Source organism: Cottoperca gobio, chromosome 3, assembly GCF_900634415.1.
Source record: "Cottoperca gobio chromosome 3, fCotGob3.1, whole genome shotgun sequence".
NCBI lineage: Eukaryota > Metazoa > Chordata > Actinopteri > Perciformes > Bovichtidae > Cottoperca > Cottoperca gobio.
In genome coordinates, this window is record NC_041357.1 from 4658942 (window position 1) to 4671689 (window position 12748).

The following is a 12748-nucleotide window of genomic DNA, read 5'->3' on the forward strand; positions in this document are numbered from 1 at the left end:
AGGTGCACAAGTTTAAATTAAACAAAAACAAACTTTCTGACAGCCAGAAAAACGGAATATTTCTACTTTCACTCGACGATTTATCTGAAAAGAAAACATCAACCTGCGACTTTTAGCATCTGGACCTCTACGGACACTGTCAACCTGACTTTCTTCGTGGAAGACGTGAGATTTGTACACTTTTTAAACCCTTGTTGTTTTCTATGTATTTTACATTGCATTGAGACTTTCCAAACCTCCTCAAAAATCACCGATATAATTGCAATATTTCAATTTTCCGCGTAAATGAATCAAATATGACTGAAGTTTGACTGTTGTGACTAAATACTGACCGTCCGTTTCATCTGTTGACAAGTTAGCATGCAAGTTAGCATCCTAGGCAAATAAAATATAATATAAACCATACACTGACTAAGTGATACAAGCAGTGACAATAATATTTCATCCTTATTATTTGAATATGCTCATAATTCACAAATGTTCTCTATATATTGTATAGTACGGTTTTCATGTATAAGTATTTTACACAAAACGTTTGAGAAATATAAAAATGTCATTGTGCCCCGAACAATACACACGGTGAGCAGCAGAGAGGTGATTATTAAGATACAGTCATACAGTCAAGATAGAAAGTCATTATGGTATAACACCTCATGGTGTGTTAACATGATGTGATGATGTGAGCAGTAGTCTGAAGGCTGTCTTTGTTTTTACCTTCAGATGGACGAGCACTACACGCTGACACCTGTCCTCTTTCCCAACCGCGGCCAGCCCAGCAGCCCACGGAGGACCCTGGCACCAGACTCCCACCCAACTGCACCTGACCATGTCTCCTTCTCTTGTTCCCCCTTTAGGACCTTCTACAGCTTTCCCCCTAGTTCCCACTACGGCTCCCTAACGGAACCTGACCCTGAGCCGAAGTGGATGAAGAACTTTAGGCTTCTGATGAACGATAGGAACCAGTTTGGCGGCAGGTGGACCAACACAGGCGCTGAACCTGCATATAAGTCTGACCCTGGAACCCACCATGGCATCCCACCTGGCTCTGACGCAGGATCCCACCCTGGCTCCTACCCTGGATCCCACCATGGCTCCCCACCTGGCTTGGACCCTGGATCCCACTATGGCTCCCCACCTGGCTTGGACCCTGGATCCCACCATGGCTCCCCACCTGGCTTGGACCCTGGTTCCCACCATGGCATCTCACCTGGCTCTGACGCTGGATCCCACCATGGCTCCCCACCTGGCTTGGACCCTGGATCCCACCATGGCTCCCCACCTGGCTTGGACCCTGGATCCCACCATGGCTCCCCACCTGGCTCTGATGCTGGATCCCACCATGGCTCGCCACCTGGTTGCTTCACTTGGAACCCCCCCAAGACTCCCTCTTCCTCCTCTTCCAGCTCTTCTTCTCGCTCTTCTTCTAATCTCTTCTGCAGAATAGCCCCAAGGTCAGAAGAGGAACACTGGACTTGTGTGCTGTCAGATGTTCCAACCAGGATCACCCTAAGAAGGCGGCAGATGGCGAAATCCACTTACCAACCTGAAGTACCCAGTGAGCCTTTAGAAGTGTGCCCCCCTCACAGACCTGTGGCACCCAGTGAGCCTTTAGAAGTGCGCCCCCCTCACAGACCTGTGGCACCCAGTGAGCCTCGGCCGTTGTGGAGCGGACCTGAGCCGAAGTGGGTGAAGAACATGAAGCTCTTGAGGAAGAACAGAAACCAGTTTGGCAGCAGGTGGAGCAAGAGAGGCGCTGAACCCACAGGTAAGTCTGCAGGTGAGTCTGCAGGTGAGTCTGCAAGTAAGCGCTTTCGTTCTTAAGCTTAATTTTTAATTCATTTTCTTTGTAATTGAATTGCTTTATTGTTTCCATTTGATTTATTTTGAATTTCTTGGAATTATTTACATGTATTTGAATTGAATGTGTTTGAATTGTTTTGACTCAACCTAACTTTATTTGTTTGAATTGTATTAATTGATATGAATTGACTTGCTTTTAATTAATATATAAGAACTGATTGATATTAAACTGTATTAGATGAAAGGACTATGCTCTGATGAGAATTGTGTTAACAAGGTATTACCAAAGGTAAACCCCATTACAGGGGTCCAAAGGGAGGGGGGGGGGAGCTATTGCATTAGAAATAGATGGAGTTGCATGAGAGGAGAAGAAAGAAGACGAGGAGGGAAGAGCCAGACGAGGAAGCGGAAATATGAGAAGAGCGCAGAGAAGAAATGTGACGAGACGATAAAGCCGAGAAGACGAGAGACGAGACGAGAAGAAGTGAAGACAGTTACCACAACTCCCCAATTATACTGTGTTTTGAATAAAAAGTCAAAACTACAGGAAATGTCTCAGTTTGGTTTCTAATGTTTATGTTTGTATTTGTTGGAAAATCATAATGTATGTTCATATTGTTTTACATTATGCTTTGTACAGAGCACACATCTTAAACAACTCCAACGGTGCAAACCATTTCACACATTTCCAAATGCATCACTTCATGATGGGTCAATGATGACCCTAAAAAAGATTATTTCTCTATTATTCACTCCTGAGCTGTCAGGTCTGCGTCCCATGAAAGCCCCCCCCCCCCCCTGAGTGAAATGTCCTTAACTGAACTGAGAGCCGTTGATATAACGCTTCAACATTCAGCAGTGAAATCAGCAACTTTCCTATCTGCTGTTTGTGTGACGACTTTTGACAGAAATCCAAACTGATTAAAAAGATTTAATTGCTCTTAAATAAACATAAAACAACAGCAAACCCAACAACACCGTTTAACTTCTCATGTGAGGGTCAGGTCTGCTTTGTAACCTTATTGTTTTGAAAAAAGACGACAAAATCTCGTCTCACAAATCTGAAAATGCCACAAAACTGTCACAATAGAGTTCCATTAGAAATCAAATCATGGCAAAAAATAAAATAAACATAAACATGGGGGATGTTCCATGTGGTGGCTGAGGTGGTTTAACTGTCTCCTGAATCCACTCTGTGGCCTTAACCGTTCTTTATGTTTGCTTTAAACTGTGTGGCACCAAATACATTTCTTTATCTTTACAGTGCTCAATGTGCTGTACACAGAATTAGTCAAAATAGTCATTTTGGTTTCCATTAAAGTGCTTTTAAAGGGAAAGTTCACCTGTCAAATTAAAAATACATATTTGTTCTCTTACCTGTCGTGCTATTTATCAATGTAGGTTGTTTTGGTGTGAGTTGCAGAGTGATGGAGATTTCAGCCGTAGAGATGTCTTCCTTCTCTCCAATATAATGAAACCAAATGGCACTCTCTTTCCTTTCTTTATTTCCACCGTATCACCCTCCAATGAGTGAGCAGGAGCCTCTCGTCCAGGAGTGGGTGTATGCTTCCTTCTGCACGGTGATGCGGTAGAAAGAAAATAGTTCCTGCATTGTTTATTTATTTTCTTGGAAACACACCAGTCGATGGTATGTCCCTAACACTCCCATGTGAAGTTCCCCCAGCAGAACTATAAAGTCCTGAATCAGTATTCCAGGACGCCACCCAAAGACTCCCAAGAAGGCTGCATTGCAGATTTGCAAAAAACAGAAGTCCTCTTGGAACGCCCTGAGAGCCTTTCTGATTTCTGCCTTAGTAGCAAATGTTAAGTAAGGTTGAAAAAAACAAGATTTCTTTGACCACCATATAGTTTGCGTGACCCTGTTTCTTCCAACTCAGAAATATTGCCATAATCAAAGCTATATTATCCTTTCAAGATCCAGAAAAAAAGTTATGTTTGTTGATTATTGTATTGACTGTTCACCAGCCGCTTTTGTGTCTCAAGTCGATAGTTTTAAGAAGCTGTTGAAAACTCACCTGTCAAAAGCACAATGTCCTGTAATGCGTGTTCGCTGTCTGTGTAGTTTTTATTTGTCAATGTTTGCAAAGGCCCTTATAAAGATTACTTACTTCCCTTTCCAACTCTACTCGCTCTTTTTTGGTTTCCCACTAGGGATAGTACCTGGTACTTGTTTTTAGTACCACTTCAGCGAGCTTAGCTGAACACTGCAGACCACTAATTGGTCAAAGACAGTCGTCACTAGTGGGTGATTTCCATTTTATTATTGTTTTCCAATGTTGTGTTTTGCATCAGGGCACATCAAGATGTTTAGATGCCGTCAAGAGTCACATAGTTAAGACTTGAGAAATGACAGTAGTTGCACTCCGCTCCCTTAAGACTTGACTTGAGCAGTTTTGACAAAATCTCCTTATCCCCAAACAAGCCGATAGACTTTATACACCTAAAAAACATATTTACATATTAAGCTTACATGCGTGCATTGAAAGGACTTCACTTCTCAAAGAGGATCCTCCATTTCTCTTCAGACAGACCAGGTATCTTTTATTAACTTATACATTTAAAAAATAAAAACAGCTGCCTGTGCTGCGCTCTGAAATATCTGGAGAGCTGAGAACCGACACTGAATAAGAGCAAAATGATGTCTTAGAATTTGAAAGCAGAAATGTTACTCATTCATAAAGACCCAGAAGGAGCTTGCTTGGACTGGAATGACTTGAAACTTGACAGCTATGCACCGTCACAGTCCGAGTGCCCTTTGTTTGTTTCTGATAACTCATCTGATCTATTAAAGGTATTATGGTATACATTTGCAGCATGTTTCCCTTTCTTGGCGAGAATGGAAGGCATTCAAACCGACAGAATCACACTGACATCTAGTGGAATGAAGCCCGTGTGCATCTGTGATGTACATGGACAGTTACAACTAATGATTATTTTCAATGTCAATTAATTGGCATATTACGGTTAACGATTAATATATGAAATGTCAAAGATTGAAACATGTCCATTCATGTTTCTAAAAGTCTAGTGTGATGTTTTTCAAAGTCTTGCTTTGTCAGTCCAACACCACTAGATATTTAATAGGATATAAAACAAAAGCTCCGGCATGTTCTGCATGAAAAATATTAAGGATTAATCAATCACCAAAATAGTTTGCGATTATTTTCCTGTTGATTAACTAATCTCAGTCTTGCATTACATATTAACACTAAAAAGATTTCATGAAAACATGTCAATTAGGGCATTTGCCATTTTGTGCCCCTTTAATTGTGGGGGTTCTTTTAGGGAGTTTTTCCTTGTGCGGTGCGAGGGCGACAGGGTCTAAGGTCAGAGGGTGTCGTCTGCTCTACAGTCTGTAAAGTCCACGGAGACAAATGTGTTATTTGTGATATAAATTTGATAAGATTGATTTGAAAATCCATAACACAACTAAATATTGTTTAATTAAAAGTCCTCAGAAACAGTCTTTAATTGAAAATATGTAGCAGCATTTTATTTAAAAAGTCAAATAGAAATCTAACATTTTGTTGGTGGGGAAACAAACCGCAGGTTAGGATAAAAATAAAAGTTAAATACAATCAATATTTTAGCTTCTGAAGCCTGGCTGGTTCACTTGTCCATTTAGGTAGCCAGGCTACTGGTCCCTAAGCAAAACAACAACATGGCAGTAGAACCAAGACCAACACACTATTTTACAAACACACACGTTCACAAACACAAACACACACACACACACACCCCCATCATGCGAAGCCCACTTATATAGCAGCACAGAGAGCCAAATATGACCCTAGTTTTTGGGCAAATAAGGGCCATTGATTAAAAACAGCAATCAACCCCCCCCCCCCCCCCCCCCCCCCTTACACACACACACACCCCCACACCCCAAACACACGCACACTCTAAAATCAAGTAGAGACTCTATAAACAATGTCCATTCAATTTGGCCTCTGCATAGGAAAAAAAAAAAAAATGGCAACCACAAAATGTAGGCGTGGCTGGTAATAAATGCAAGCATTTGGGTGCAATGCTATTCAAAAATAAAAATCTTGTCCCGAGCCGTCCCATCCGTAACTGCTCCTTGCTTTGTGTTTTCATTTAAACTGGAGGGTTGAATATTTCTGTGGGGATAGGGGCCATCCACTGTGTCAGCGTTTCCCCAGTTTAGTCACTGTGTGCACCCACGAGAGAGACATTTAAAAGCATCTGGATCCAAGTTATCAGCTCTACTTTAAAAGGAGAAAATACAATTTCCATCAATGCCTTCCCACTAAAAATCCATCGTACACATGTACTGCAGTGTTCAGTCAACACATCCGAGGTGCTTTTCTTCCCTTACAGCTGGAAGGTAAAAAAAACTAATTCGGATTTGCTGTCGTCTTGTCAGTTTCAGCGTTGGCTTCACTACTTTGGAAGGTGCCATCGTGGGGATGGAGTTTGAATCCTGGCCTGATTTTCAGCACTGCAGCATTAACTTGGACCAACTCTTCACTTTTCTCACTGCTCTGGGGTGGAGTCAGGACACCTGAAGGTACAGGACAGTTGCCATGACGCTCCACCTCCACATCCTGGTAAGAGTAGGCCTTGTCCTGTACACAGAAATACACCCATCAACTTTGCTGTCACTAGAAAGCAATTTTCAGTATTTTTACAAATGTGGTGCTGAGGGAATCTTAGACTTTTCTTCATATAGGTCATCATCCCTGAAGATGATGTAGTCTAGGTCATTTTAAGATTACTTCTTACATTTTGCAGGGCTTTACTAATAATCACAGCAGGGCAGCAGATTCTTCGGATTTTCCAAATTCCGCCCGCTTTTTAAACATTAAAACTGAGAAACATCAAACATTGCAATCTTTCCACTTACCAGCCATGTAATGTACGAGGCATGGGTCTGGATGTTGTGCAGGTCGTCTGCAGGGATTCCTGTGAATGTTTTCATAGATGACCCACCAACCTCCTGCAGAGACATGGCGAAGGGCACCATCCACCTAACGCACGCCTCTACTTCCACCCTCTTCAGCGCTGCATGCACAGGAGAATGAACAAAGTGATGAGTCAGAGTAACACCAGCAGGAAATAAATACTGGCATGTCTTAATAAAACTTTAGCTCAAGAAGAGTACATCTACAATTAGGAGTTTGTTGTTTTACCTGAGACGTTTTCCACCAGCTCCAGGGAGGAGAAGTGAAACAGAGCTGAAGCAGCAAGGATGCCATTGGAAAACTCGAGGCAATGCACATCTAGCATACACAGGTCCAACAACTAGAAACAAAACAGAGGAAACCGTAATTAAACATCAGTCTACCTCAAATTGAGTAATGCTAATACGCCTAATCAGCCTCGACAGAATCATCATGTGTATCATTTCTGAATGAAGAGTTTTTGCTCATCAAAGCTACACTGTGGAGCTGGTGACTGTAGGGCGGCAACAAGTAGAAGGACAACGTCCTGTAGAGCTACAGTACTGAAGTGTTTAGTGATGCTCACTGGATGCGACTAAGCAAAAGCTCAACTGGTGGTAATGTGTAATCCAGAGATCACGTGTACCATCCCTGCAGGTCGAGGATGCCGTCAAACCAAAGGAGAGAGACGAGCAGTTCGTAGAAATTAAAGTTGGATTTTTACACAAACATTTTGCCCTCTGTAGCTTTAATGCAGTGTGTTTTTTGGGATTCCAACAAAAAAACATTCCTGATCAAATTTTTAAAACACTTAAGTTGAACTGCACGGTGCCACCAGGGGTCAGTTAACTCTGAGGGCGTGTAATGGTTGCCGTCAAATATCACAGGTGAGAAATAGGCTGGTCCAGCATTAGTTCAAATCGGTCATATTCGATATGAACACTCCTCACAACTATTAACATGGTTGGAAAATGTACAGAACAGCACACACCTACTTCAAAGGCTCCCATTTCTGCCATTCTTCTGAAACATTGAAGTACCCAATTGAAAAACAAATGCAACATACCTCTGCGATTTGTGTGAAGGTTTTCTGGGGGTATCTGGGGATGAGCAGCTCGTCCGTCTCTTTCAGGTAGGCCACCTGCATGTAAACATTGAGCCAGGAGATGGGAGTCTGTGGGCTGAGACTCCAATTCAGCTCCTGTGTTAGAAAAGAGACAGACAGTCTGCCGTGTCACCAACAGCAATACCACTATTTGCAACTTACTCAAGATAGTACAAGGTTCCAGGGTTGTTACAACAAAACAATACCGTTTGGACAGAGACATTGTTTTGACTTTTCAAATTAAATGTTAGTTAGTTTGCTGGGATTTGGGAATTAATTTGAGTACTTTGTCACGTCCGCACATCAGACCTGGGATGAAGAGCTTGGTTAAATAGCATTTCATTTACTACAATATTTAAGTCATGTTCTTTTAATTCTACAACACTAGACTGAATGTGAAACATTTCAAGTGCATTCAATGTCTGTGGTTCAACATCACAAGTTGATGGACCTTCATGCAGTCTCCTTGTTCAGTTACTTATACGCTACAGCTAAAAATTCATTTACGTTCTTTATTATTATTTTTTTATTATAAATATAAAATCGGGCAATATTGTGTCAGTTTAGTTTTTGTTTTTCTAAAAGGAAGTAGTTTTAAATTTTCTTTCAGTTGACCACAATATTTCTCACTGTTTTGATTTGGTTTTAGTTTACAATAATAACCCTGGGCCAGACGTGCATTTGTAAAATAAAAAGCAAGAGAACGTCATACTGATTCGAATCAATGAGTTAGGTGTGCGTGTTCTTTACCTTCATAATAATGATTTCCATACTGAGAATCTCGTCTTCAGTGCAGGCTTCGTCTGTAACATAGGCAAACTGGTGGACCTTGGGAGGATACATCTCCTGGAGGACGCAAAAACACAGGAGACGAGCTTTACTACAACCACTCGCACCAAACCAACATGTTGTCAAATGTTACAGAAGAACGGGGCAACTGCAGCTGCGATTATGTGCCTGAAGCAAGCCCACAACAAAAGACAAGAAACTACAGGCTGTTAAACAAGCAGGGATTTGATCATCCCATGAACGGTGCAACCCTTCTCACCTCTACTTTAGCTGCAATGAAGAGACAGGTGATGCCTATGAGCTGCAGCGTTGACTTGAAGACGTTTCTCTGTGTGGCCATGAAGCGATCAAAATAGTCCTGAGCGAAGTGGTAAGACTCCCTGTGCAGTTTATACACCTCGCTCACCTGAAACATGAACACAAACAGAACATCAATGCACAGATGTGGTCTCCCATGACTTCAAACCATATTCACAAGTAGGATTGCTTATGAGAGTGCACCGTTAACTGGTATCAGGAAGTTCCCAAAAATGATGGCACCAGTTTCTATCAGGAGAAGCTCGTCTCATAGCAAAGCTTTGTGGCCATTCTCTTATAGATATCTATATACACATATAGATATCTATATCTATATCTATATCTATATCTATATCTATATATATATATATATATATATATATATATATATATATATATATAGATATATATATATACACACACATATATCTATATGGATATAGCTATATCTATCTATAATATCTATAGATATACATCTATCAATCAATCTATCTATCTATCTATCTATCTACACACATCTATATCTATAATATCTATATATCCACACCAATCTGATTGGTTGATCCCTTTCAGAGTCAAAGTCATTGCAGCTCATTATTTAACTTTATTACAATGATGTTCAGAACACAAAGTGAGTTTCCCCTGCCACACAAGATGCTGTTGAGTATTACGTTACAGTTTGTGCCACAGGATGTTTTAGGATAATTACCCAAAAACACATTTGTATTTTCTCAATAACCAGATTACGAGTCCACCTCAAAGGCAGGAAGAGAGTCTAGTGGTGCGAATGTCCTACGTAGTTACCGTGAGCATCAGTACATTACCAACTAGTTCTGCAGTCATTGGTATCGTATGATGTTCTGTGAGGTTCAAGCATTTTAACTGTCATGCCGTCTACAGCTGCTGTTTAGCCCATTTAAAAATCATAACATGCAAGTCAGTAGAGGTTATAAATGCAGCCTTTACTTTATTCCCCCACAAATAAATCTGAAATTATCTAAATGAAAATCGTTATACGTTTTGTTTACAACAGTGTGGACAAGGACAGAGATGTTAAACTCGTCACTAAGACATGCTACACACCTCCATGAGCCAGTCCAGGAGAACTGCCCTCATCTTGGGCTGCAGGTGAGGATGTTTCTCCATCACGTGGACGTCCTTGGTGTAGGTCTTATCTTTCTCCAACATGTTGTTCCACACCACATCCTTACTGGCCCAGCTGACAACAAAACAGAGGGACACAATGGTAAATCAAGGATTCAACTCTTGACCATCCCTCTTGTGCAACATGTGCTAAACTGCATCACTTGCATTTGAAGTATGACGTTCCTTGGGTAGATACATGAACCACAAGATTAACAGAAAATACGGAGTGAACACTTTTCAATCTTGTTGCTACAGGGCTGTATTTTAGCCCTCGTTAGTGCTTCTAAAGGCGAAGGAGAAAACTATTAACCACAACTACAGAATAGATAATACTGCGATAGAAATGTGTCGTCCAAATGTGCTTAGATAGAACGGGTGGCTGCACGATATAGAGCCTGAGATAATCAACCAAACTAAAAACAGTACTCACCAAAGTGCAGGAAGTGGGGCACAACGCACAGGCGTTACAAATACGTTGTTAAAGTTGTAGTGAGGGAAACCTGCATTTATCAGGGAAACTGGTTGGTCCTCTTCCTGATCAGGTGTGGGGATCCACCTCTGTGGACTTGTGTAACCAGCATCAGGACTCCAGCCCCGCTTCACATGAAAGAGGGAGAGCAGAGCGACGTTAGAGGAAACTGAGAGGAGAATTCACCATCTCATTTTGCACGAGGTTCCATCAACTCTCGTGATGTTGAACCACAGACATTGAACATGTTGTGGTAGGCCCGGACAACCTTCCAATAAGCTGACCGCTAATATTAAAGCCTGAAAAGGGACTATAGATACACCTCCTAAATCAGAGTATGATTGATGAGGATATCAAGTATGAAGTTTAGGGAGAATCAACAACAGAGCAGAGAATATGTACCTGAGGAGTGAGCAACCAAGCCTTTACATCAGCCGTGTTGCATTTGATCCAATACAGACCAAGTGGCAAAGTCATCAACACGGATACATTAACTGAGGAGCAGATTATGCCTACCTCACATTCACGCTGCTTCTTCTTCTTCGTCATCTCTGCTACCTCCTCATCCGGGTCTTGTAAATGCTGAGGATCAAAAGGACTTTTTAAAAAATGATTGTGTGCGATTCAGTTCACAAACATATCAGATCTATCTAAAGCTTGTAAAAAGGTAGAAACTGTATCCTGTTGTGGGGGTGTTTTGACTTTTAAGCATTATTAAAAAAGGCAACTATATGCTTTACAATATCAGCTGCATCGATCAGTACTTAAATGAAGCACAAGACACTTACTTGCCAGCAATGATGGAAAGTAATGCCGAATATATGCGACACCAGTTTTATATTTTGGGTATTTAATTAGACTTGCATTTACAACCTCGGCACAGCTGAAAAATTGGGTTTAAGCCAGTACTAAGCTAGTCTGCAAGCCTTTCAGACTACTTACAATGGCAACATCTGCCTTCCTCTTTCTCGGTCGTACTGTATTTTCTTTGGGCGCCTCGGCAGCAGCAGACTTCGGTTCTGTCTCTTCCCTGAAACAACACAGGACAAACACGTAGTTGGTGTTAATCTCCAGAGTAAACGTAACAGGTTAATAAGCATGTCTTAATATGTTAATGCGGCCAAAGAAAGGTCCTCTAGCAACAAGCTAACTAGCCGGATGGCTAAAGCTCCATCAACTCAACTTTTCTGTCGTCACAGACTTTGATTGACGCGCTTAAAAGAGACATGACTGAAATGCATATATAACTCACCGTTTTCCTAGCATTATACTCGGAGGGGTATGTGTCCGTTTCGGAGTAAACCTGTGAATGATAAGTGTTTTTAAGTGTTATTTTGGAGTTTAAAAACAACACATTCATACACTCCCAACCCCCACTCTCAACTCCCTCCTTCTGACAAAGCCCAACTCAGCCTGGCGCGGGGAAATGGAAACGGTACTCAAAGTTAAAAGTCGTCTAAAAGTACCACATTAAGCAGTTATATTCATGGAATTAGTCGGTGACAAACATCAGACACTATATAAGCCAGTTAACGTTGTTATTTCGCGTATTTTAAAAGGCAAGCTGGTCATTTTCCCCCACTAACTTTGGACAGCTGGCTTGCCACATAATGGCCGAACGACAGGCACAGCTGAGACGCCTTTTTTTCTCAAATCATCATTTAACAGTAACAGCTACAACACGGAACACCCAGCTAAAACAGGCGACATCTAGGTACGACCATCCATGCAAACCTTTAATTCATTATCCAACTTGTCGCGGGTTAGTTAGCATTACAGTCAGCTTAGCTACAGTGGCAGCTGCTCCTAGCTTAACTAACTCGATGCAATGGAAACCTTTCGTTTCATCCACTCACCTCAAGATTCTGCCCTTGAAGTTCACTCTTATCCACGTCTAAAAAATAAAGAAGACTAAAGTGTAACTTCCCCGCCTGTTGTTCAGCTTCAGGGCTGCTCTCTGTGTTGCTGTGTGTATCCAGGCCGGGCTAGTTCCTCTGAGCTGGCGCCTTGTAGTGAACAGATGACTTGAAGCGTCAACGTCAGAGAGGAGTGGATTTAACTTGGCGCTAAACTCGCAGCTCGACCGCCTCTTTATAGTCAACTTTTTAACTCAATTCACCACAATTTAGCATCTTTATCGTGTACGAAGCTCGTGTTATTGATATACTCGATCTATATTGTGTTAAAGAAAAGGAAAAAATAGTTTATAAGTTTGCC

The 12748-nt window shown here is 41.5% G+C and overlaps 1 protein-coding gene across 1 annotated transcript; it reads right to left on the minus strand.

Moving 5' to 3' along the window:
• Positions 1–5767: 5767 nt before the first annotated feature.
• On the minus strand, positions 5768–12660 carry ccne1 (cyclin E1). Its single transcript, XM_029456974.1, has 12 exons — positions 12388–12660; positions 11784–11834; positions 11474–11561; positions 11048–11113; positions 10493–10659; positions 10000–10135; positions 8879–9025; positions 8581–8676; positions 7792–7926; positions 6975–7086; positions 6689–6846; positions 5768–6410 (listed from the first exon to the last, which is right to left on the minus strand). Exons 2-12 carry the CDS (start codon positions 11795–11797, stop codon positions 6180–6182), a joined length of 1350 nt encoding a protein of 449 aa, XP_029312834.1. The 5' UTR covers positions 11798–11834; positions 12388–12660; the 3' UTR covers positions 5768–6179.
• Between the last annotated feature and the right edge of the window lie 88 nt (positions 12661–12748).

Bases quoted from the DNA above. Each gene is read 5' to 3' on its own strand.
- ccne1 (XM_029456974.1), bottom strand. The intron at 10,660-11,047 runs GTAGGCATAATC...TTTCATGTGAAG, and splicing joins AGAAGCAGCGTGAATGTGAG to CGGGGCTGGAGTCCTGATGC. The intron at 7,927-8,580 runs GTAAAGAACACG...TTTCTAACACAG, and splicing joins TGGAAATCATTATTATGAAG to GAGCTGAATTGGAGTCTCAG.